The sequence below is a fragment of the Strongylocentrotus purpuratus genome, unplaced genomic scaffold (genome assembly GCF_000002235.5).
Source record: "Strongylocentrotus purpuratus isolate Spur 01 unplaced genomic scaffold, Spur_5.0 spur5_scaffold_15, whole genome shotgun sequence".
Classification (NCBI taxonomy): Eukaryota; Metazoa; Echinodermata; class Echinoidea; order Camarodonta; family Strongylocentrotidae; genus Strongylocentrotus; species Strongylocentrotus purpuratus.
In genome coordinates this window covers 2,739,676-2,767,643 of record NW_022145600.1, presented here as the reverse complement: position 1 = coordinate 2,767,643, position 27,968 = coordinate 2,739,676, and the positions used below count along the sequence as shown (strand labels likewise).

Here is a 27,968-nt window from a genome sequence, read left to right as displayed (position 1 = left end):
CCATCGACATCATTGAAATGCGTGTATTAAGTTTAACACGCGTTTCAATGGGATGTCCGTGAACTTGTACTATATGACGGTCAGTCATGGAACAATTCTTTTCTGCATTGCCTCGTTTCGTTGCAAGTCTGAAAAGTTTCCTTATTGCTGTAATCGCTGATTTTGGTGCTGGAAAGTGTTTGACAGGGGTGGAATCGTGCCAGTTTTCCGTCTGAGAAAGGGTAAGTGTCACTCGGTGGTGTCATTTGCGGCAACCTCTTTTTTATTTGGTTTAAAATTCGTTATTTACTTGGGTATTTTTTCAGAGTCCGTGAGGTGTGATTGTGAATGTTATTTTGTGCTGGGCCTTGCGAATCGCTCACCTGCTTAAATAGCTCCAGGGAGCTACGCCCCCGAAGGCGTCGGAACTCCAGAGCCTGCATACGAAAACGATTTAAACAGCGGGTTGGGCTCATTTTTTTAGAAATGTAAAGAAGTAGTGATTACAATCTTAACTTACAATGTTATTTGACTCCTCTGGGCATCCGAACAACCACTTAAAATGATAATTTGAAGATCTACAAGCCTTCGATGGGAAAAGGGGTGATTCCTCGTCCTAACCAGGGGCGCCGGAAGTGGGGAAGGGAAAAGGGGGGGGGGGGGAGGGCGGGGGAGCCGCATTTTCGCCCTCAAAGCCCCCCCCCCCAAAAAAAAAAAAAAAAAAAAAAAAAAACAGCTGTAAAAGAGTAAAAATGGATTGTATTTTTTAACCAAAAGTAAAATAAAAAATGAATTGATCACAATCACAATTTTACTCCGATCAAAGACAAGGATTTAAACTTCCTTCATTCCGCGTCGATCCCCTATATTCATCAATTAATAATGTAGGATTTTATAATAGCAATACACGCTATGATAGGGGTGATAAGACATGAACCCCTGAACACTGGCGTACTGATTGGGGGGGGGGGGAGTTCCCCCCTAAATAAAATTTAAACATGGTTTATTTCTTATTCAATACCAGTGATTTACAAATGTCGCTGAAATGATATGATTTTCCTGGATTTTTCTAATTTTTTTCTTATACTTATACTTTTTTAAGCGTTTGTTGGAAAATTACAAATTTACAGCCAGCTAGGAAAAAAATATGCTTATTTGAAAGCCTTTATGTCAGGATCTGCAAAATGGCAGGGGCTCCGGGCTTGAGCCACTCTCACTTTTCTGAAAAAGTATGTTAAAGAGAAAAAGAAAGAATGAGTGACCTGTCAGTGTCACAAAGGAGGTATCTAAAAATGCTCATCTGACCGTAATTAAATGCTTAAAACCCCTGAGCTTATGGGGCTCCTCCCTCTGGACACCGCCAAGGGCCCTAATGCTGGCCCCTGGATGCTCATCTGACCGTAATTAAATTCCTAAAACCCCTGAGCTTCTGGGGGCTCTGCTCCCTGGACCCCACCAAGGGCCCTAAGGCAAGCCCCTGGGTGCTCATCTGACCGTAATAAAATGCCTATAACCCCTGAGCTTCATGGAGCTCAGCTCCCTGGACCCCCGCCAATTAGTGACCTGTTAGTGTCACAAATAAGGTATCTAAATATGCGTATCTGACCGTAATTTAATGCCTAAAACCAATGAGCTTCTGGGGGCTCAACCCCTTGACCTCTTTGCTCATTACACCACTGCCCCTGAAAGGTGAGCCCCCTGAAGTGTTTGCCCCCTCCCCCCCCCCAATCCAAAACTGCTTCCGGCGTGCCTGGTCCTAACCCATATTATCCTAAACCGAAAATTCGTACTTCATAGACCGATATTTCTTCCCTTCACTGTCAAATTAAGGGGAATGCTTAGATTAGTTTCAGGTTCTTCCCTTCACAGTCGAATCCCACCCAGGCGGATGACTGAAGCCTGAGTTGTGTGTTAACGTGCCCCTCCACTTGTTTCATAGATGCAGGCTATATTAAGTGGAAAACACCTCGTCCCTTGGATAAGATGTTAAATGGAGGCCCCGTGTCGAGAAGAGTCGCCACCTTTGCAGGTTAAGAACCCACTGCACTATCCGTATAAGAGTAGAGGGAAACCCTGGTGTAGTGGTCCAGCTGCACATGCACCCCAGTATCATCTGCAAGAATCTTCAGTATTGAAGGAGGCAGATTAACCATTAAGAAGAAGAAGAAGAAGCTTAAATTAATTTATTTAATTGATCTTTTGAGTTAGCTTCTACTTCTAGTGAAAGGACTATTTCTCCCCTAAGGGAGAGGTTGCCAAATTGTTGTTGAAGGAAATTGCTAAGGAAATTGCACCAGCCATCGGCATTCTGTTCCAGGCCACCCTTGATCAAGGTACCATCCCTGCTACATGGAAGAGGGCCATGGTGGTTCCACTCTTCAAGAAAGGGAGCCGATCTTCACCTGCCAACTACTGGGGGGTGTTTCATAAAGCTGTTCGTAAAGTTACGCATGACTTTACGAATGACTTGTATATGAAGTGCCTCAATTAAATTATGGCAAAAAATAACCTTTGCATTAAAAAGTTTGTCATCATAAGAATGTTAATCTACATCTGCACAGTTCAACTTTAGTTGATGTATTTAATAAAGATTGAGCATCCCATTTGGCATTTCATATACAAGTCGTTCATAAAGTCATGCGTAACTTTACGAACAGCTTTATGAAACACCCCCCAGGCCGATATCTCTTACAGCCTTCCTGTGCAAGCTGTGTGAACATGTGATTTATACTGCCATCATCAACCACCTGTCTGCATGACCACAAGATACTATCTGATGCTCAACACGGGAAAGAGACTTTCATGTGACCCTCAGCTTATGCTGACGATCGACGATCTGGCCAAGGAGAATCGAAGAGAAAGGGCAGACTGTAGATATTACTGGACTTCAGCAAAGCCTTTGACAAGGTCTCCCACAGATTGCTCCTACACAAGCTGGAGCACAATGGTGTATGTGGAACAACTCCGTAGTAAACAAACTCAACAAATTCTGGGAGATGGCCAAGTCAGCACACAGGCAAACAAGAGCTCCACAGCAAGGCTATTTGCTGATGACTGTGCGGTCTAGAGAAAATCACATATCACCTCAGGATGCTGCACTACTTCAGGAAGACTTAGATGCCTTGCAGAAGTGGGAAAGAAAGTGGCTAATGGAGTTTCATCCTTCCAATAGTGCCAATTAATAGCTATTTTTTGAAGATGGCTGCCATTGCTAATGATAGCTGGCCAGGCCTATTTTGTGCTATTGTATACTGATGCAAATTTCAACAAAACAAATGATTGTATCACTTTAGAAGCTATTAAAACAAAGTATATATCGCATATATCACACCCTTTTTTATTTCATTTGGGGGGCCTTTTTCTTTCTTTTTTTTGTGGGGGGGGGGGGGGGCTTTTTTTCTTCAAAATAGCTAATAGTTAACAAAAAGGTGCGGCGGCCAAAAAGGAAGCGGGCGGGGAAGAGAAACACATTATTGTTGTTATTTGGCCTTACGCCCATATCGCCTACAAATAAAAATTACCGAAAGCGCCTACCTTAAGAGACCCCTGAACGGAACTCCAAGACTAGTCCAACATTGATAACTAAACTCACGCGGGAAAACCCGGATACCCGTCCACCATCCGGACTAGAGCTTCCGATATTCGAGCTAGATCTCCGGTTTAGAGAGGAGCCTAGGAAAACTCATGGCAGCTCTAGGCGGACCACATGGGTATTCCTTGGAACCCCGAGGACAACTTCGGCGGGTCGGAAAATGAAGTTGATCTTCAACCCGACGTGTAGTAGCGCCTGCTAATTAGATAGGGATGGGAGAGAAAATCCCTACCGTTTCAGGGGGGGGGGGGGGGCTTTCCGAGCGTGAGGCTTCGCATCTCATCATTGCGATAAATTGGAAATTTCTTGAGGTACTTTCCGGGTACCCCCCAAACACGCCGCCCATTGTTAATCCAGTGGCAGGACTGGTGTTAGGGTTCTTCATAGAGAGATTCATCCAGGGCCAATGGGTGGAGTTTCACTGCGGAAACACAAAGAACGGCTGTGGAGAAAGCTCCGCAGCAGGAGGCAGACCCGAGTGCTCCTAAGGTCCGCTCCCAGGCAGGTACACAGGAGAGACGGGTAATCCTGCGGAGGAGAAACCGGTGGTCGACATGAAATGGACACTGCACCTCCGTGCAGATGGCTGCTCCTCCTAAGCCGTCCAATGTTCGGATGGCCCAGCGGCCCCGATTCCCAGGGCCTTTGATAGCCACTTCTATTTGGACCGACTGGAGAAGGGCCTTAAGAGGCGCGAGTTAATGTCAATTCCGGTAGATAGCCTGCGTTCCTGCATGCTCACCCTTGCAGAGGAATGCGGGACGCATTCTGGTCTTGCACCAGGCAGGCTCAGGATCGTCCGCCGGCCTTCACACAAGGCAATAGCACATTCATTTGCACTGTTGCACATTGGGGACCTGCGAAGGTTCCGCCTGGCGGATAGACTATCTGCATTTTCATTAGGTTTGTTTTGAGCCGCTTTTAGGGCTGTCCCTCGGAACAGGCTCCTGTTGTGCATGGAGACAGATTCTCCACACTTTTATCCCGCAGGGGTTTGCCTTAACACCCCTGTGTACCTTGGCGAGGTAGCAGAGATGGTGGCACACGCGAAGCCAGAGCCGGTCTACGATGTCCTTGAGGCCACTGCCCGTAATGGTCTTCACCTGTACCAGCAAAAGTAACTTCCTGCTCCGAGGGGTGTTCAGGGGGGCCGGTGATGAAAGTGTCCCCTGCGTTTTGGACTGGGGTGTCATGTGGCTGATCCTTTCTATCCCGCTCAGGGCGTTAAGGTATTTAAACCCTGTCTGGTCTGGGATGTCGCGGTCAGTGGCACCTGGGTGTAATCCCTTGGGTGAGGTCCCACCGTAGCCATGGGGTCTAAACCGTATTGGTTCAGGACCTTGGCTCTTAATATTTTTTATATCGGTTTGGTCACCCTTATCCGTTCTTTTATTAACAATGGGGAAGGGGACTGCCAAAGTATGTTCGGTGTTTTGGGTGTTATATATAAAAAGAAAGTCAGTTTTTTTACCTATTTAACGATGTTCCATGTTCGTTTTTTATTTTTTGGGCAGGGTTTTGGGCCATTGCCATGGGCTGTGGCGTTTGGGTTTAATTTGGGTTGGGCTCTCCCTGGGGTTGATTTTTTTAAACAGGGGGGGGGGGGCGGATGTAGCAGACGCCAAACTAAGGATGAACTGCCTGGCAGATCTCTTTTTTAAAGCATTACATCAAACGTAGAACAACCCACTGAAAGGCACTAAAGGATGAATTACACTCAAAGACCTCCGGTAAGTAATATGTCCAAAGTAGACATCCCAGCTAGACCGGCTATCTCTCGTGGGCCACCCCTATGCTATCTCTGCTATCTCTATGCTATCTCTGCCGGTGTGAACCCGAGCTACGATAGCACGCCGGAAGTCATCGTTCTACACGTGGGGAATATTTTACTCATTCTATTTTGGTGCGATCTGAATCTGAATCCGTACAATTACTCAACACTCCTAGAGGCTGTTCACACTGGCAGAGATAGCGCGGTCTAGCGCGTGCTAGACTGCGCTATCTCTGCGGTGTGGAAGGTACAACGTCATTTCGGTCCGCCAAACAGCGAGCCAAAATGGCGTGTCACTGGAGCACCTCTTGGGGGTGGTCCACGAGAGATAGCGCAAGATAGCGCGTGCTAGACCGCGCTATCTCTGCTGGTGCGAACCCTAGCTACGATAGCACGCCGGAAGTCATTGTTCTACACGGAGGGGAATTTTATACTCATTCTATTTTTGGTGCGATCTGAATCTGGATTGGTTCAACTCAACACTCCTAGTTCGTAATAGCGCGCAAAATCTTTGACCGCTCTGACCTCATGACGTCACGCGTCATGGCAACAGGACTTCTCAAAAAGGGGGTGCTACGATAGACCGCGCTGTGGATCCGGAGAATGCCAATGGGCGGACCGTGGGTCGCGCTACGATAGCGCGATCCGCGGACCGCCCACAGTCCCCCCTTGCGGTGTGAACACGCCCCCAGTCTACTTTATCATAAAGCAGAGCTAAGTGAATAGTGTAGGACGTGCGTTTGAAATTCATTTACATGTCAAAAAACAATGTGGCAGATTATTTTTGTCTGAGGCGTTTTACCGCGTCATAATCATTTGAATGAGCCTTAAATCTGTCAAAAAAGGAGTACTACTCTTTTACCCATCTGTTTCTTTGTTTGCTTTACTTTTTATATGATACAGCAGCAGCGTGAGCAGACCATAAGATGCCTAAAGAACAGTTTGGTTTTGAGTCGGATAAAGACAAGGAGAGTGGAGGACATTTCTTCACAACGTTCCAAATCGTGCTTATCTGCATTGTGGGAGCCTGCGTGATAATCGCTGTCGGGTGCATGTGCGCCCTCTTGCCCGACCGTTCTTGTGAGCCACGTATCAAGCCAGAACCAACCGTGACAGAACCGCGCCTTACGACATTATCCCCAACTCCAACTGAAGAGCTATGGAGTGGACGTTTAACGCACGATCTCATCCCAGAAAGCTATGAGCTCTACCTCAAACCATACCTCTATGATATAGTAAGAAGTAGAAAGAAAAAATCTCATTTTTGCTTTCCAGTTGTTTTGTGTTATTTTTCGCAATTAAGCAAAAACTGCGAACAAACGATAGTGAGTTTGATAAAAATACTTAATGATAATGATAATGATGATGATGATGATATGATATAAAATGATATGATAATAATAATATGAACATAACAAAAATAATGTTGTTTACCCAGGAAGCTTCTTCCTGAGGGCCCTGCAATTATTATTACCCCAGCAATTACCAGTTACCCATGTACACCTGGGTGGAGAGTGGCAACTGTGAATTTATGTCTTGCCACAGGACGTTCGTGCTGGCCTGGATTTAGAGTTCACTACCACGAAACCACGATTTTATAGACCGATGTATGAAAGCTATAGACTAATCAGTTTTTTCTTCTAAAACTTATTCTTCAGGACCTTGGTGTAGGTGATCGTATATACACGTTCGATGGCAGAGTTAAAATACACTTTAGATGTGAAACGGCAACCACGATGGTTACACTGCATATGCTGAATATCACCATTCATGAATCCACACTAAGTGATAGCGACGGGAATGAAGTTGATATCGAAAGCAACTCGTTTACTCCCGAGTATGACTTCGTCCATTTTCATGTCGCTGAGGAGCTCGTGACGGGAACAGACTACGTCTTGGAAATCGAATACCTCGGCGAGCTATGGGCCGGACTCTCAGGGTTCTATCGTAGCAGTTACGAAGAAGATGGCGAAACAAAGTGAGTCTACACCTCTTCTTTCATTATCATTCAATATTTGTTTTGCTTGTTTTTGTTTTATTTATTTTAATACGGGTAAAGAACACCATCTTGCTTTCAGGGCTTTTTTTCAGCAGCTTGGCCGTACACGATAAAGTCTCATTATTTTTTCCAAAAAAGCATTTGAGACTGCACTGAAATATTGGTAGGCCTACTACAGATATGTTTGTAGGAGTTTGCACAAAATAATGAAACAAATTAAAAACTCCTTTTGGTTGCTCGAGAAGGGTTTATGATATTTCATTTGCCAGGTAATCCAATCGGTGATCCCAAAACTTGAAAATGTGCCGTACGTCAGTTTCTATTCTTTTAGGCATGCTTATTCCTATACTTTGAATATTTTGATAGTTATTGGATTCAGGTATCGGTATACCCCTCTTTTTGTTTTTTTACAGACATAACATCATCCATCTTCCTCTTTAAAAAAGTTAAAAAATGAGATAAGGTCAGTGTTTTAATTTGTAAATACAGAAAAAGAGCCAATTTTTGGTTAATGTTAAATGCCAAATTTTTGAAAAATATCAAAAAAATGTTTTTTCTTTTTCGTCGTCGTCGGCGTCATCGTCTTTTTCTTCTTCTTTTTCATCATCTTCTGTTTCTTCCTTTCCACTCTATGTGTCATCCTTGTTTTCTCTCTCACTATCTCTTTTTATCTATCTCCACTCTCTCTGTCTATCTACTCACCCCCTCTCTCTCTCTTTCCCGTACACACACACACACACACCACAAACCACACACGCACACACTCATGCATGCACATCTTCACACATCATTCGACCCCACACACTCTCTCCATTTCTTTCTTCTTCCACTAGATGGCTAGCCGCCTCTCAGATGCAGCCTACAAGTGCCCGTCGCGCTCTCCCTTGTTTCGACGAACCCGACTTTAAGGCCGTCTTCCAAACCCAGATCGAGCACCGCAACGACATGGTCGCCCTATCCAATGGCATCGAAACCAATGTTAATAAGAGCGAGACCGACGGATGGCTGATTACGGAGTACAAAGCCACGCCCATCATGTCGACCTACCTCTTAGCTTTTATTGTCGGCTACTTCAACTATACGGAAATATACACCGACAGTGGAATTCGGGTAAGTTAATTGTGCCCCCCCCCCATCTTACACATCTCCCATAGAAATTGGTGCTGCTGCACCCCTTGGTGGTTTCGAAAGGGGCTCAGGAAAAAAGTTTCAGCATTCTTAGTGAAAAGTATTGAATAACATCACAAAACGACGTCAGAGAGTTTCGCAATGGAATGGATACCCTGAAAAGTGATACCTACTTTAATATAATTATTATTATTATCACAATCATTTTCATCTTAATTTTTATTTCTATTATCATTATTATCATCATTATTTTTATCATTATTATTATTATTATAATTATTATCAATTTTATCATCATAATTATTATTATGTGCTTTCTTGCTCGTCAGAAATTCGAATCCGCCACCGGTGGAATATAATTTTTTGTTCTTGGCATGCATCCCCATTGAAAGAACAGCTCCGAAGGGTCCTGATATCTATTCGCAAACAAGAGTGTCCAAAGAAACAGAGAGGTTAGGACATAATGGCGTAGTTATATCAACATGTGCTCAAAGAGGAGAATAAATTTTTCATATTTCTGTTGTTTTGATTACTGAAAGAAAAAAACGCTATTTAGATTTTTTTGTAAAGTCATCTTGATAAAGAACATTACTTTCCAGCTGTTAGCGCATTTTTCTCTCATTCCTCTATGTAATTTATACAAGATCTGTATTTTACTTATATCTTTTAGTTCCGAGTTTGGTCACGACCGGAGGCGGTGAATACAACAGTATATGCTCGTGACATCGGATCTAATATCACTACATACTACGAAAAATATTTCAATATATCTTTCCCTCTTGAAAAACAAGGTATGATTATTCACATATCATTGGTCTCTTTTTATTGCATAGATTGTATCTTCATCATTCACTCATATTCATTCTTCCATGATTTCAGTTGCAAATCTGTTAAATTAAAATAACCCTAAAACTATTAAATAGTCATACATTTCACAATATCACTTGATAAATGAGGGTTCAAAACGGGATTTCAATTTTGTTCTCACTCAGACTAAAACGATTGTATGGACTTTTTTTTAGATAAACCAAAGGTGATTAAAATGACGCAACAACATTTGAACGGATATATAATAGGGTATTGAAATGTCCCTTGAGTTGATTTCTTGAAAGTCTTCGCAATTGTGTTGACACTGGGGCTTTTTTTTAGTAAGAAAGCATGTGAATGCTTGTAAGTATGCAACCAGGGGACTGACAGCATTATGTCCTCTACGAGGGACTTGGTAATGCGGATTATTGCCTTGTCAAAGGGCGCTAGCGCATCGACTTGGTTTCAATTTAAACGCAAATTCAAAGATTATGTTTTGGAAACTGAAAGATAAACATATAAATAAGTAATCTTGCCTTATGTTGTACTTTTGCATGTATTTTTAATGTAATTGTAACATATGTATATATATACATATATATATATATATATATAATATTCTAAATAATTGGGAATTGGCCACTGATAATTTGCAATGTTGTAATATGTATACTTCCTGTTTCTTAAATGAGATGTGGAAAAATAAACTTGAAACTTGAACCCGGGACCTCCCAATTATGAGTCCACTATTCCACCACTGAGCCATCGAGGCTTGAAGATGGGTTTCAATTTGTACTTGTTTTGTATATCTCATGTAATTGCCCATCCTCTCTTACAGACATGATTGCCGTACCGGGCCTTTCTTTCTGGGCCATGGAGAATTGGGGTCTCATAACATTCCAAGAAACTGCCCTACTCTACGATAGCAGGGTCAACTCAGCTAGCAACAAACAATATGTTGCTTCATCGCTTTCTCACGAACTTACCCACCAGGTAGACAATCAAATAAGAAATACATAACTACTAAATTATTCATACCCCTTGTCAATTTGATGCCTTGTTTCTTTTGTAACTCAAGAATGAAAGCTGGACTGGTTGAATTAGAGCCTTTGTTAAATACTTTTAGATGTCAGCTTTAATATATTACATTCTCAAGAAACGGAAATTGGGACAAGTCAATTTTTCACATACTTACAAAACATTACAAAACTTGGTCCGAGTATGAATAATTTAGCTGTTAACTGTATAATTAATACATGACATATATAATATAACATGCTACATGATATATATTATATAATATATGATAAATGATACATAATCTATAATATATGATATATGATATATAATATATCGTCGGTGGGGTGACAAAACCTTGTATCTCAATTTTTTGAGATTTTGATTTTTTTGCATAATTGTGTACCCAATGGCCTACGACACCACCTGATAAATCCATGGAATGCCTCCTGTGTTTTTTCACAATTCCACACAAAGTACGGTGTCACAGCACTAAATCCGTTGAGACAGGAAATGTTTTTTTGCTCTCCTGAAAATTCATGATTTTTGAGATTCAAGGTTTTGTCACCCCACCGATGATATGATATATTAAATACACTAAGCAACAACAAAAATGAAAGAAAAGAAATTCGACACTATTTATAGTTCAGATTTTTGAATAAATATTAAATATAAACTTTATCTTTCATAAGCATAAATGAATCCTCTTTAAGACGATATGCAATTGGAATACCATTCACGCATGAGTCTGTAAAAGAAAATTGCAAAACTGGGGTATATGGCCATTTAAGCGTTGATGAGCATTGGAGGTATTCTATGGCTCTTCCACAATCTTGGGTGGAAAGGAGAGGCATCTTGACCGTTCATGTCAAAACCATGCAGTCTTGAATCGACATCCAGACCTCAATCCTCATTGTTGCCCATTCTTTAATTGTTTTCATTGTTGAACAAGAATGTCTTCAGATAAACATGTTTATTAATATTTGAATAGCTACTTGCTCTGTTTTTGCAAAAATTGTTTATCAGACCCTCTAAAGATTAAATGAATGTACACATTCATGTGTGAAAGTTCAAAACTTTATCTTAGTTGCTGTTGGTAGAATATCGATTTTTCTTTAATTTGTTTAATATACCGTATTTGTATCTTGGACGGGTGCGGGAAATGGAGTTTGAATGTGCTTTTGTGCGATACTGAACGGGAAAGTGTTGTACGTTCATTCATTGGATAGGGTCTCTAATAGTGCTGTGCATAAGCGTGTAATGAGGTACTTGAATACACACCCAGGCCTACAGGCAGATACTCAGCGGATACTTGTGTACTTCAATGATGGCCGCCATGTTTTTTTGTTTCTTTTGCTGACACCCTACTATGGTGGAAGTATCCCAGGTCCGTTTCCGAGAACCCACGTGATTTTACTTCGAGGTGCAGTTGAATAAGGCGCTGATTTGTGCTTTTGAACTTTTGACAAATGTTGTTTTTAAAAATATAAATGATAGACAAAGTTCCTGTGAGTCCAAACAGAAATCCGGATATTTGGTCCCAGCTTCTGAGTGGTGAGTTGACAGTGACACCCCGTGTATGATTAAGCTGGGAATTTTTTTTACCCATGGTTTATACCTCTTCCGGGCACAGGTGAGTGTCGACCTGCACAGTGCCAAATGAACGGGCAAAGAAAAGAAGAAGTGGTGGCCGAGTATACGAGTACGAGAAATCGTACTGGAGTAGTTGTCAACAGTGCGAGAACTCGAGTATCCGAGTATCCGTCGCAGCCTTTAGTAGTCTCTAATGTTAACATTTCTTTTTCTACATCCAGTGGTTTGGCAATCTTGTAACGTGTCTTTGGTGGGATGATCTGTGGCTAAATGAAGGATTTGCCAGCTACGTTGAAGGCCTCGGTGTGGAAAACGCAGAGCCTTACTGGGGCATGGTGAGTATGTGTACACTGGCTCCTGCAACAATAATTGCTACGTGCCAGTTTCCTATACTAAAGGAAGTCTTAATTTTATGGAACCAGGGGGGTGTTTCATAAGGCTGAAAAGTTACAAATGACTTTACGAACGACTTGTATGTGCAGATGTAGATTAACATTCTTATGATAACAAACATTTTTAATGCAAAGTATATTTGTTGCCATAATTTAATTGAGGTTATTGAAAATTTCAGAAAATTTTTTGGGCATCCAATCTGGCACTTTATATACAAGTCGTTCGTAAAGTCATGCCTAACTTTATGAACAGCTTTATGAAACACCCCCCAGCATTATATAACCCTCACACACATCCCTATAAACCTAACCTTAAAACGAATTGCAACGATATGCCTAACACTATACCTTCGACACAACAGAGGCATGAGCATCTTTCTCAGGACCAAATTTGGGTCGCCGTGGACTCACTTCATATTCATCACAGGAGTATAAGGAATGACTGTTAGCGGAGTTGAAAACAACGCCCTGCCTTGCATACCTCCGTGACTGTTTTCCACAACATTGGATGGGCCCTTTTTGCGTAAAAAAGATTTAAAGTGTGCACTAATTAAGCTTATAATTCTAATTTGGCTTATTGAGTACACATTTACAAAAAGTACTATATTTTTGGTAAAAATTGAAATATGAGGGGTGCATACGCATTCACATATTTGTTACATCTCTCAGATTCCTTACATTTTTTTCACAATTTTACGAACGTCCCCCTATTACCCCCTATCCTAGGGAATTTCTTATTATCATGGATACACAAAGTCCATATGAATTAGTCAAACCACCCCAGCAGCGGTTCTTATTATTGCGATTATTTGTATTTGTAAACTGATTTATAAACTTCTACCTAACTTTTTTCTAATTTCAAGGAAGGTACGACAGGCAGTGTGAAGTTTGAGGAGTCTGAATAAAAGGCAGAGCTTGTGCATGAGGTGTACGCATTATGAAACATTATTAATATTCAGTAAATAGAGAAACAGAAAAGTTATACCACTTTCACGAACCATGTAAGAATGGAACGTCATAGCATTCTTCATAAGTTATTCTTTCCGTCTATTACCATCACAACCCTGACAATTATTTTTTTGTCAAAATTAAATTGAAATATCATGAAATATTACTATCTTCTACTTTGATTCTCTGCAACAGAATGAACAATTTGTAAATGTGGATCTGCAGCCAGTTTTTGACCTCGATGCCCTAGGTACGTCTCATCCGGTCCTAGTTCCTGTCAATTCTCCGGATGAAATCAATGAAATCTTTGATTCCATTTCGTACAGCAAGGTACATCATGTTAGCATACTGTATTTGCTTTGATCTAATTAGTATCATTTCAACTTTGAAGAACTTTTCCTTTGAAATTTCATTTCATTCAATGGCAATTAAAGACTTAATTTCATAAAATCAACCTAAAATATCTAACCCAATTACAATAGCCTTGCGCGTAACTTACTGAAGTGTGTGACCGTGACAAGGACATAAATATATATATGTTTTAAAACATAAACTGAACATGACTTAGGCAATACAATCATTGTATTGAAATTGCCTTTAAGTTGATTTCCTAGAAGACTTTTGATCACGTTATTGAATTGGTAATACTATGTAAATATATTAGGTTTTTTCTATATAATGTATTCAATGTTATAAAGCATATTATTTTTTCTAGAACGTTTCTTTTATATGAACTATATCAAATTGGATTTGAAAATAACATTCTTCATTAATTTCATTTGTATTTTAACAAAAATAAAATAAAAAAAATCAAATAAATCTGTAAAACTATGCATTGATTGACATCATGCAGTTTCATATTCATATAGATCTCTTTTTTTATCAATGCTATAAATGTTCATTTTTACGTCAGTTTCAAAATAAACAACTACATCTAAATCTACTATTAATATTACTATTAGTACTACTAGTAATACGACGACAACAATGACCACCACCACCGTATCCGGACACTTACCCCCTGGACATGCACCCCCGGATAACCACCCTTTAGGACAACTCCCCATAGGACAACTACCCCCTAGGGCAACCTCCCTCTAGGACGACTACCCCCTAGGACAACTAACCCCGGACAAGTACCCCCCAAACAACTACCCCTGGACAACTACCCCCAAACAACTACCCCTAGGACAACTACCCCCTCCAGACAACTACCCCATAGGACAACTACCCCCTAGGATAGTTGTCCAGGGAGTAGTTGTAGGGATAGTTGTCCTAGGGGCGCTTGTCTGGAGGGGGTAGTTGTCTGGGGGGGTAGTTGTCCTAGAGGGTGTTTGCCCTAGGGAATAGTTGGCTTAGAACCCAACCAACACCACTACTATTACTGCTGCTGCCGCAGCCGCCTCTTACTACTGCTATCTTCTTTTAGTTGATAAAGTGAGACTGAATTGAATTACATTGTATCTTGATTTATCTATCAAGGGAGCTTCGATCCTCCGTATGTTAAATGACATCCTCGGAGAAGACGTATTCGTGAGTGGACTCAACGCTTATCTAATCACGCACAGAAAGGATAACGCCAAAACTGATGATCTATGGGCGGCTCTAACAGAGGTATTGGTTATTTAAATGGCAGATTTATCATCAATTAATTAATAACATGATAACAAACAAGTAACCAATAACTAGGAATATATAAACATTCAATGAATATATCATCAACCAACAAATCAATCAATCAATAAAATAATGAAATAAAGAGTCTTGGGGTAACAGGGACATAAGTATCATCTTCTGTTGATTGTGTTCCCCCGCCATCCTTTCTTCCTCATTAAAAAAATTAAATATTTTCTTTTAATATTTTTGCTACTTTTTGTCGGGGGGAGGGGGCACGTGCCTCCATATCATCCCGTCAGCATGCCATTGTATAATGCCCTTCTCAAATATTATACCGCATACTCACAGATGCAAGACAATGGATGTTGTCTTTAATATTCCAACATACAGGCAGATAAAGGAATGGGTGATAACGATGTCAAACAGATTATGGACACGTGGACGCTACAGATGGGTTTCCCCGTGGTCGATTTCCGTCGCATCGACGATACCCACTTCAATGCTTCACAGGAACATTTCCTCATTAATCCTGATGCTGGAGTCGATGACAGATACGGCGACCTCGGGTGATTTAAAAAATAAGCAACATTTATGTTCAGGGGTGGACTGGGCATGAAGTTCTATTAATTTTGATGTGGCAGCCCCACCGTAGCCCCAAAGTACTTGCCAACCGGCCCTCAGACCACAAATCAACCGTCCCTCAAGCTAGGTCCTTGGGGGAAACTCTCCAAACTCCCTATTGCCAGTCCACCCCTGCTAATTTTGTTTCCTATCATGTTGTGTTAATCAAAGATCACTATTGGAAAAATGAGAGAGAGAGAGAGATAAAGAAAGGAAGAAGAAATGGAGGCAGGGGAGAGAGAGGTAGGGATTGAGGGAGGAAGGGAGGGTCGGGGGGATACCTAAAACCTTTAAAGACCAGTGGCCGTCCCAGTCTTTATTTTAATTAGGAATATGTCTATTCTTCATTTGTTTCCCATCTTCTTTTTAAAATTGAAGTTTTAGAACAACAGACCGCCAAGTAATACAAAGACAAGCACACCCCATAAAATTGTCCGTCGAACCCCCCCCCCCCCCCGAGTCTTTTCTATATATGACAGAAGAGTTATAGATACTCCGCAAGTTCTTTCCGATAAAGGAACTTTGATAACCATTTTGTGTTTCAAAATAATCATCATTTTAATTATTTCACTGTTTCTTCTGATATAACTTAGATACCTGTGGTATATTTTCCTCACCTATACACAAAAGACAGACGTTAATTTTGAAAGGCCCAATACTATGTGGATCGAAAAAGAACCATGGGGTAAGATTATTGTTTCGAACAAAAAGTATTATAAATGGCAGTTGTAACTTTGCATCTATCTCCCCCCTCCCCCTTTGAGTAGCTATGAAGAAGTTGGATTCATACAGAATCAGTATCTAAAAGTTGGGACAGAAAGTTTCCCTGACTGTTATGTTTCCAAGGAACGTGACTTCAGGAAACTCCCCGGCCAGCTTCTTAAATAGAGGGGGGTCGGAGGGTGTGTGCCCAGAAAATTTCCTGATCATTTCATTGTGGTAATTATTTTCCTACAGGAAATATGTCGGCCCTGGAAGGTCTCAAAAGGGAGGATACAAAATCCTTTTTTAAGGGGGGGGGGGGGCTCTAGTGGTACTGTATGTGATTCTAAGGCCATTATTGCTTTGATTATTACACAGTTATTGCAGCTAAAATGTCATCCCAATGACGGTCTGTATTAAGCAAAACTTCCTTGTGTTTTTCCTTTTATGGAAGCCTAATATAATAACTGAAAGAGAGGGAAACAGTATGATTTAAATCCTATCATAAAATTCTCATTCAATTTCTTCCTTTTTCAGCCCTCATAACCCTCTCATCCCCCATGGAAGCTGACGATTGGTTTCTTGCTAACATTCAGCATTACGGATATTATCGAGTGAACTATGACAATGAAAACTGGGCTCGCCTCATCCAACAGTTAGTAGATAATCATTTGGTAAGCTGAGGCTATTCCAGAAGGTTAATTATTCTGAAGGTCAAGGTACGTGATTACCAAAAGGATACAGGATTTTATATTCCACATACTAAGAATCTTGCTCTACGATTGTTCAAAAGTAAATCACGTGATGAAAGATAGTTCGCCCATTATTGATGGGAGAAGCAAAAAGTTCATTACACTGTGTAGATAGTACTATACTATCTACACAGTGCAATGCACTTTCATTGAAGATAGAGGTACTATCTACACAGGGCAACGCACTTTCACTGAAGATTATCCAAAAGCGCACTAAAACAGGCGTATAATTAAGCGTGCATTACCTATGAGCGCAATTAAAGAAAACACATGCGCGCACCGTACCCTCAAGGGGTTGGGTTAAACTTAAACTTTTTTGGTGTGAATTTGGGCCTAGGTGTCTTTTATGTAGATGCACACATGTCCTTCTTTTGTAATTAAATTGTTTTAGATGTGGAATATAAAGCAAATATTAAAGCACCTTTTGGTTTCAGGGGATGGCAAACTATCACTTCCTCGTCGATCAGAATGTATACGCTATCTTTCCTCAGCTTCGCTTCGGAAAGATAGCTACATCCAGATCGCCTCGGAAGTGATAGTTTGTCCCATCACCTTCACCAACGGTAATTATTTGCTTACTATTTTGTTTCCGGAATTATGACCTTTCGGAATTCAGAAACTTTGGAGTAACGAACCTATGGAAAAAAATGAAACCTTCAAAATTATGAACCTTCTGGAAAAAGACATGTTTAACCGGTTTGGTCTTAGGTCATTGTTTGTTGTCTTCATTTAGTTGGTTTGTTTTATTTTCAAAATTATGAACCTTTTATCACTATCATAATTTTGAACCCTTTCTAATTTTCAGAAGTATGTACCTTCTTTTATTTTCAGAATTGCAAAATATTTTTTTCCTCTCAATAATTTTTTTGCTTTGTTTAAAAATAAATCACGGTTCAGTAAGAGGAAGAAACCAAAGAAAGAAAAAACTCACACCAAAATCACATAAAATTAGATACCGTTAAAATTTTGCTTAGTGCTAGTTGAAGGTGGTTGAAGGTAAAAAATTAACCGCCTCTATAAGTCTCTCTATCTGTTGCTTTCTCTCTCTATCTCTCTGCTCGATTTATGCTTTGATTGTATTATAGTACAGACTAACTGATTAAATTATCATTATTATTCGATGAAAAATGAAATCCAGATCTACCTTAGCTTGCTTTAGTTGTGATAATTCGCCCAGCTCCATTGTCAAACACTCTTTAAACATTTCTTCTCTTTCTACCAAGGTATTCCCTACCGAAAACCGCGCCCAGCTCATCAGTGATGCCCTCACATTGGCCCGGGTGGGGCGTGTGGATTACCCCATCGCTCTTGATCTGACCCTCTACATGGAGAACGAGGAGGACTATGTACCTTGGGAGGCACTCCTTAGTGTTATCTCGTACATCACTGATATGTTCAGCAGGCATTATGGTTACGGCTCGCTAGAGGTATATACAGGGGCCGATGCAGGATGGACTGAAAAGGGGAGGAGCCTCTGATTTTGCAAATGATAGAAAAGATTTTAACTAATGGGTAGCGTAATACAGCACCTGTATGTCAATTTTGATCCAATCAGGGGCAGCGGTCTATAAGAATCCCATTTATTGCCCCATTTTGTTGGATGTTTATTTCCCCCGACTGATAACCATGTATATTACAATGTAAATAAAAAAATTCAGGCAAACTAGCCATCTACCTTTACAAGCAGTGCAACTGGTAGAATTGCAACTTTCTAACCGTCATTTTTATGTTACTACTAAAAACAAATTCAAATGACATTTCCCTGTTCTTTTTTCAGAACATGTTGGATTTATTAATCCTATCTGACAATGTTTACCCTGCATGTATTTCACTTTTCTTGAAAATATCAAGAATGGTTTATATATCACATATTATATACCAATGTTAATGGCGATTCCAGTATAGTTTGAAGCCAGTGTTTACCTCCTTGTATACAGGCTGAAATGACAGTATATAGTAACAGTATAATGGAAATAGGTGACTGCAATGATAACACCATAGACTCAGTGCATGGCGTACTCAGATCGTGTCCGCAGGAGGGGCTATACATCTCAACTTAATGTTATCCCTATACCCTCAGTCAAGAAGTCGCTTTTTGAGGGTCTTGGATTGCTAGGCGAGAGTGAGAGGGAAAATGAGGGAAGAGAGAGAGAGAGAGAGAGAGAGGTGGGGGGGGGGGGGAGGGGGGTCACCCAAAATTAATTATTTTGATTTTGACTTCATTTTTGCTTTTTTTTTCCTTCATCTTAATATGTTTTCCTAACCTGCTAACTATATATGGGGTAAACCAAAGTTGCATAATTTATTTATCCTAGTCAGAAATCTGTCAGGAAGGGTAAACTACCCCCTGGGCCCCTCCTTTGAATACGGTAGTGCATAGACTGTACTATGAAAGAATGATGATTATATAGTGGATGGTATTGATTAAAGTTATAACGTTGTTGTTTATTTCTCTCTTAATACATTAATATTTTAACAGAGATACATGCAGAAGAAAGTCCAGACATTATACAACGATCTACAATGGAACGATGACCCAGTAAATGACCCTCACCTAACGCAGTAAGTCAATAAGCGCCTCATGAGAGCAAGAAGAGCGTTAACTCATATCACTTTGAACCAGAGTTATATAGCGCCCTTCTGTCTCTTACCGGCCATCATTTGTCATTTTCATCATAATGGTCATGTTGATTGGGTTGTCGAGAGATGCGCACAACATTCGGCGTCTTCTGAAATAGTAATACATTATTTTGTCAAAAGATGAATTTCGCATTTCAAAAACGATTTGGAGATTTGTTGTTTCAAACCATGCAACGAGGTCAAATTTTCATACAAAATATTCCATATTGATGATACTTCCTAAAATCCCTGAAGAAAAAAAGAAAAAATTCTTCACAATTAGTAGAAAAATTACGGCATAGCTAGGTCTGACAAAGCTGCGCTTGCAGCACAGAAGTGAATTAAAAACAGGTCATTCTTCTACTGATTGTAATGAAAGAATTTGATATACAAGATCCCCAAAAGAGCAATAAGAATAATAAATTTGGCAGATTTCCAGGCACACGCTAACGTTTTATTTCTTGCAAATCGTTTTCTGAAAGTATCTACTTTATACAATTATTTCCTCTGATATTTCATGTAATAGCTAAGTAAGGATGATTTGCCCAATATATTCCCTCCCATGTTTGCTTAAACAGCGTTATTCACTCCTATCCCACAAAACAAAGTGACAATTTCCATCTACCCCCATGAATCCGGACAATTTTTTGCCCCCAAAACAATCATGTATACCAATCCCTCTTTTTGGAATGGTTTGGATTTGGAGGTTACAGGAAGCACAACCGTTGAATTGCTTCAAACGCAAATTTTGAGTTTTTCTTTTAAATTCTTACATCTGATATAATTTGTTTGCCCTCCACAGTCTTCTATTCTCCAATGCTAATCTTAATTGTTAACTAATGATACATGTTCCTGTTTTTTCAAATGTATAAAAACTAATTACTTTGTGCTATGCTAACTAAATTGCTTGGGTGACTACCCATTTTAACTAGGTGACTCTGGATATTGGTACTAATTAATGCATTATTTTGTATACAAATGTCCTTATTCCATTGTGTTTTAAATCCCCCTCTAAATTGCATCTTTCTCTACTGCTACGTTTTTATGCCTCCGTTACGAAGTAGCCGGAGGCATTATGTTTTCGGGTTGTCCGTCCGTCCGTACGTTCGTCCGTACGTCTCGTTCTTGTGATCGCATTATCTCAAGAACCGATTGATGGATTCCTGCCAAACTTAGGTCATGTATGTATCTTGCAGAGCCGATAAATTGATTAGATTTTGGGGTCACGAGGTCAAAGGTCAAAGGTCACAGTGCTCATTATGTATGCAAAAATAACTTGTGATCGCGTAATTTCAAGAACCGATTGATGGATTCCTGCCAAACTTAGGTCATATATATATGTATCTTGCAGAGCCAATGAATTGATTAAATTTTGGGGTCATGAGGTCAAAGGTCACATGGCTCATTATGTATGCATAAATAGCTGGTGATCACATTAGAAGCGATGGACAGATTATCATCACACTCAAGACATGTATGTATCTTGCAAAGCCAATGAACTGTTTAGATTTTAGGGTCATGAGGTTAAAGATTAAAGGGTCATACATGTATATGATATTCTGAGAACCTCTTAATGGATTACTATTAAACTTGAATTTGAATAATTGCTCTTTGGCGGAGGCATCATTTTCGACTGCACGCATTTGAAGTTCCATCTAGTTTACATCTACAATATTTATTGTACCAGGAACCTATAATATACAAGCATTGCTTTTTAATAGGCTCCTCACATTCTACCTAATCTATCATAATAATTGAGACGTGCTCATATATACTACATGTATTGTATAATTATTATTTTATATTTATGTCTATATTTTCGGTAAAATGTGGAACAAATAAGACTAGAAAACTCAAAACTTGAAAGAACTTTTTTTAATAATGATAGTTTTTTTTAACAGAGCTTGCAGTCATTGATGCATCGGGATCATTCCAACTTTACTTCCTACTTTAAATAATGTTCTGCCCGACATACTTGCACGTCTATTCTTTCAACACATTTTGCCTTTTAAATATTCATTTCCTCACACTAGATTTAACCGAGTCAACGCCATTGGCACGTCGTGTAAATACCGCAACCAAGATTGTCTAGACCAGGCTTCTACTCTCTTCCAAGAGTACATGACGAACGATGCTAACAACATTGACAACTCACCAGATTATGAAATCAACCCGTAAGCTAAAATTCAACTATTCATCATTTTAATTTACTAATTATTTTTTCGTGATGGTCCGAAGTTATTGATTTTCATTTACTTTTCATGATAGTTTTTGAAGGTTTTTTAATACACAGATAATGTAAATTTAACAAGATCGCAAGGACTTTAGCGAAATTTACTGGTAGAACAGTTTTCATTTTTTGTTACCATTGCCTTTATAAAATCATGTTTATAATGTGTAAAATGTCACTGAGCACTTTGCATATTTTGAAAGGATATGTATGATGCTTAGCGAACGAGCATGGTAAAAATGTAATTTTGATATAAAAGATACAATACATATTCGGGCACCTCGCAGTCAAATAGAAGCTATTCGGGCACCTCGTTGCTAAAAAATGGAAGCATTCAGGCACTTAGCTAAAATTCATTAGCTACTTCCTCATGAAGTTACATACTTAGCGGTTTCTAATATTTGATTTTCACGAAATTGACGTCATTTCATAATAATGATTTTTTATATATATATATATATACTGCTTAAACAAATTCACGGCACCCCTACAGATGTCTAGCGGCACCCCTGTTGAAAAACGCTAATCTAGATAGTATGGAATAGATTTACAATTTTTTTGTATTCTTATTATTTATTTATTTATTTATTTATGTTTTATTATTATTTTTTTTGAGGGGGTGCATGCCCTCTATAACGCGTGAATCCGCCATTTTTTATCATATTTCCTGTACTACTACAGTATCTCTCCTAACCTGAAGACGACGGTATATTGCTATGGCATCCAGGAAGGCGGGCAGGAGGAGTGGGAGTTTGGCTGGAGGAAATACAAAGAAACTCTAGATGCCGCAGAGAAATCAAATTGGATTTTGGCTCTTTCCTACTCTCAAGCACCGTGGATACTTAGCAGGTAAAACAGCAGCAAATAACACCAGTTTGTAATAATGAAAGATTTGTAATTTCCTGGATTGATATTATGATTATGATAATAATTATGAATACCCAGGGTAGCCATTGGTCAGTAAAGTTCTGAGAAGATTTAGGCTGCGTTCATGCTTAAATTTTGAAGGCAGAATGAGCGATCTGAAACGCTCATCGTAAACGCTCATCGTGATCGCAGTTCCATGATGTAGTGTTCATGCTTACTTCTCCAGGCAATTCTCCTTGGGTGGCCTTCAGCTGGATTCGCAAACCTGTGTGCGCATGCTACGTAGACCCACTAGAGGTCAGTGCGTTGACCCCATTTAAACGCGTTTACAAATTGTAAACGCATCTTTTTGTGAGTTTACGATCGGCGATCGTGATCGCCGTTTTTCGGTGATTCTACAAAAGTGAGCATGAACGCAAGCGTGTTTTAAACTAAACGCGTAACAGATGCCTGATTCTGGCTGTCAAAATCAAGCATGAACGCGCCCTTAATCTACCAGTATATCTATCAAGAATATTGTCATGATCATTTCATGGAAAGATGTAAGAAATGTTTATTCCAACTTCATGGGCAACATTGTTATTTGAGTTGTTGACATTTATTTACAGAACTTCCTTTCTCATTTTCATTTTATTATTTCTATGGTGTCTGTAGGTATCTAGACTACTCCCTTGATGTTAATTCTGTTCGTTTCCAAGATTCAAATACCGTCATCGTCTACGTTTCACAGAACTACATCGGACGTTCTAATGCCTGGAATTATCTGCGATCTAATTGGGAAACCTACAAAGAATAGTAAGAAAATCATGCATTTTGCCTGATTCTTAACTGCCTATTTTGCACTGTCTTTCTCGAGAGAAAAAAAGGTCGCCCATTTTGTCTTTTAAGAGAATGTCCACCTTGGCATCAAGCTGGTTTTGAAGAAGAAAAAAATCAGAAAAAATACAACTTTGGGGAAAATGTCCAGAAATGTCACTAAAGGAATGAAACTAATATGTGTTTGATCAAAGGAGCATTACGAAAATATGAAAATTCCTTTTTTTTTACAGTGCGATAATTAGTTCATTGTGATCCTAATGTAATTCACGACATGTAATTGTGTCTATCATAAAGTTTATCATTAAAATCTCAAATGTTTGAAAAAAGTTAAGAACATGTACATGTGGAAACTGTTTTGGTTATCATTAATTGTATATGACAACGAGACGAGGATTTTGAGAAATAAAAATACAAAAACTTGAGGATTAAAAAAGAACTCTCTTGGTACGTTATGTAAATTTGTGTATTACAATAGGATAGATAAATTTTTCAATTTTTATTCACAATTTTTGTTCCATTTTTTTCTTCAAACCTGCTCATTACAGTTACGGTGGAAGTGCGAATCTGTTAAGTGATATCATTTCAGACGTAACAGAAGATTTTAACACCGACCTTGAATTAGAAGAGGTACGTATAAAAACAATGTCTTTGAATGCTTGACATGGGTGCCGGTTTGAAATCCACTGCATCAAAATTTCCAGAATATAAAATTCTCGCCATTTCCTATACAGTGCGTCCCAGAAAAAACGAAACCGAGAATTATCGATGTTTTATCATAACATAGTCACATTTATAATTAATAAATGACACATATTTTGAAAGCTTAGATCCTCTTCTTTCATTTGATGCAACTCATGATGCATTTTCCACGCATGAGTGATTAAAATGAATTTGAAGAGAGGAAACCAAAAAGTCATTTGGCGGATGGTATCTGAATTTCAAGGAGAAAATCACATTTCTAGAAAGTTGAGTTTTTGCCCTTTTATATTGCACCTCAATCTGGAAAAACTAGCAAGGAATGACAAAGTTCTGTTTGTTTAAAGTAGTGCTTGCATTTCCATAATTTCATCAAATGAATTTGTTTTCACTGGGTGCCTGCTGTAGCAACAAACAGAGTTGACAACAGACTTAACTCCATTTCGTTGACGATCAGCCGTAGACGAAAGACTTCATGCATGCATGCATAGAACCGATAGACAGATTACCATCAAACTCAAGACATGTTTATGTATCTTTGAGAGCCAATGAACCAATTAGATTTTAGGGTCATGAGGTCAAAGGTCATGGGGCTCATTATGTATGCATATAAAAAGCTTGTGAATGCAATATAATTGGAACCAACAGATGGATTACTATCAAACTCAAGACATGTATATATCTTGCAGAGCCATGTACCGGTACATGAAAAATAGCTTGTAATCACGATATTTTGCGAACCTGTTAATGGATTAAAATCAAACTTGAATATAAAAATTGCTTTAGTTTTGGTTTTTAAAATCACTCTATGGCGGAGCTTTTTCGCCTGCGTGCAGTCAAGTTTCATCTAGTTAGTCATATTTTCTCTCACTTTCTTTTCTGAATCATCTAATAGCTTATTGCTTTTGGGGAAGGAAACAATTTGGGGTCTGCAACACGTGCATACAAGCAGGCGATAGAGGTGACAAATACTAACATCGCGTGGATGAGTACCAGTGCAGATACCGTGGCAGATTGGTTCACGGATAACGCCCCCGCTATAGGAGAGTAAACAGGATGAACGCCCTCCTCCTCCTCTTTCTTCCTCTCCTCCGCCTGCTCTTCCTCCTTCTCCTCGCTTGTCTCTATAACCATCACCATCGTTAGCAGAATAGCATGAAGGTGGTGGATGTTTTCAGAGTAATGTTTAGAATTGACATTTCGAGAAATGACGAGTTTGAATGATTAAGAAAATGCAGTATGATACCTGTGATCATGAAAATCTATGAATAAATTGCATCTTCCTATAAATAAGTTGGCAAGGGCATACATTTCCTAACATGGCAAAAGGTCATGATTTTTTTTTGTTTAAATGGCGACAGGTAATGAAAACAACACAGGCTTTTGAAAACAGATGGTAAAGTTATCCTTTAATGTAGCTGTTGGGATTTGTGATCTCTTGCTATTTATCAAGTAAAGTTAAACACTGTGATGACTGCAACCATTACATGGAATTGTTAATACTGCAAAGGACATTGACCCAGGGATATACCATGCAGTACCATTGCTTTAAATGTAGTTATGAGGAAAGTTGCATGTATATTAAAGGTTGCTGTTGGGAGAACTATTCCCTAGTTAGGCTTACGGTATTGATTTGAAAATATGTGTTCAAATAATGCATGAAATGATAGTTTGTGCGATTTTGTGTACTATTCAATTCAATTCAATTCAAATGAACATTTATTTTCTTCCATTCAATTTGACAACATATTTGACATTTGTTCAAACAATACCATTTATACGTAGGGACATAAATATATTATATTAATTAAAGAACTTGTATTAAAAGGAAGAAGGCGCAAATCTCGATAAGCATAGCTTGTAATGGGTACGCCCGAATACACAGTACATTATAAATAGAAGAAAGGAAGAAAGGAAGAAAGAGGTAGGCAAGGAGGAGAAGAGGATAGAGAGCTTGGAGAAAGAGAAAAGAAGAGGAATGCAACATAGTAGCAATGGAGTGTATGGCATGCATAAACAACATAATGGCAAGATATAGGTGAAGGGTATAATGTGGAAATATTAGACTGTATTTTTATATAATGTGGAATATAGAAATATTAGACTGCATTTTTATAAAGCATTTTTATAAGATGGGTATTGATATAACAGTAATAAAAGACATTCTTATTGAAGAATAATATTTTGATAGTTTAACAGAATATTTTGATATGTTAATATTAACAAATGTTTTTGAGATTAACAGGATATATGCACATATATATATATATATATATATATATATATACACATCATTACAAGTACATACATTTATACAACTTATACATATATATCGTCGCTGTTTTCACGAAGTGATGGTAGTGAAAAAAAATTGCATTCACTTTGCGTTACGATTTTCCTCACTACCGTCACTTCGTGAAAACAAGGACGATATATATAAATACATATGTGGAAGACCAGGTTTTTATTTTTGTATACTGAACAGACTACCCTGAATAAAGAAGTGAAATAAATAAATATGTATGTATGTTTACATAATTATACACATGCATACAACACATTTACACATCCATACACACCACCTTATACAATATACACACACACTCGTCAACCTAATCGGGTATAGGGCTGAAACTTATGCACTGTAATTTAAAGTCATACATTTTTTAAGCTTCCAAGGGAAGCTTAACAGAGATACAGATTTTCTCAGAGGTTCAGGTAAATTGTTCCAAAGCTTAGGACCGGTAAAACGGATATTATTTTGAAAAATACGTTCATGGTGTTTGGGAATATAGATTTCTTCAGATGATCTGGTAACATAGGCCTACTTATGGATATCTGAAATACGTTGGAATTGGCTGCTGAACTTAGAAGGTAGTTGTGAGTTCAGACATTTTTATAGTCACTACATTACGGTAATGTACATTGTTGAAGATTATTTACATCTTCAATACGAAGCAACCTAAAAGGGATAGTTGAGTTCTGTTGCAGAGGGCGCTACACAATATATTTTTGTTGTGAGATAATGAAAAACTGAGTGTCAAAGCTGAAAGAACAATTTAAATGACTAAATCATCTTTGTTTGATCAAAATCGGTTCAGAGACGGCTGAAATATCCATAAATATAAAGATTTATAATATTGTGTACCATCACAAAAAAGAAATAGCGCCTTTTACGTCGTATTCCAGCCAATGTCGATAATGGCTTTTTTGTTGGTATTTTCGTGTTGGTTATATTACGCACAACCAGCCGGCCCATGTATTGTTATTTTTAATTAAATAATTAATTAACGGTCACCGTATGATCGTTTTGGCTAAATTTCACACATTTTGCGGTCTAAAATTACCTTCATAGCAATTTTAGGTACTAAAAGGGCACTAGAAATGTCATAAATAAGAATAAGAGCAATAACCATGCACTTTGAAGGCATTTGCGGTCTGAAAACAGAACTCAACTATCCCTTTAAGAGAATTAAATAAGGGATCGCTACTGGATCGTGGGTGAGAAACTGATATGATACGTAAAACCTTATTTTGCAGTGCACAAAGCTTTTTTAGACTTCACTCTGGGAAGAATATTATTATTTAATTTGATTTGTACAGAGCTAAAGTCGGGAGATTTTGGAGAGCTGTAAAATATCATGTAGTTATACATTTCTTGAAGTTGATTGTTGATTTATTGGCAGCAAACCAATTGCAGACATTTATTAATTCAGATAACGTAGTATTACTCTGTTGAAATGTGTATGCCCAATATATTGCTAAAAATGTAGAGTTCACAGTGTTTTACTATATTTTGTTGTATCTATTTGAAACATT

General features: G+C 38.8%; 1 protein-coding gene across 2 annotated transcripts; it reads left to right on the top strand.

The window, feature by feature from the left end:
- The first annotated feature begins 92 nt into the window (after window positions 1-92).
- Window positions 93-26,460, top strand: LOC115923973 (aminopeptidase N-like). 2 transcript variants are annotated; one of them, XM_030985345.1, is made up of 19 exons: window positions 93-221; window positions 6,249-6,577; window positions 7,001-7,320; window positions 8,175-8,451; window positions 9,140-9,260; window positions 10,115-10,269; window positions 12,108-12,221; window positions 13,422-13,556; window positions 14,709-14,840; window positions 15,234-15,409; window positions 16,058-16,149; window positions 16,704-16,840; window positions 18,142-18,345; window positions 19,398-19,480; window positions 21,571-21,711; window positions 22,449-22,616; window positions 23,289-23,429; window positions 23,999-24,080; window positions 25,045-26,460. In XM_030985345.1, the coding sequence occupies exons 2-19, from the start codon at window positions 6,269-6,271 to the stop codon at window positions 25,198-25,200; spliced, it is 2,943 nt and encodes a 980-aa protein (XP_030841205.1). In that variant the 5' UTR covers window positions 93-221; window positions 6,249-6,268; the 3' UTR covers window positions 25,201-26,460. The 2 variants fall into 2 exon arrangements, with proteins under 2 accessions (XP_030841205.1, XP_030841204.1); XM_030985344.1 differs by having other exon boundaries at window positions 94-221; window positions 6,246-6,577.
- Window positions 26,461-27,968: the final 1,508 nt, after the last annotated feature.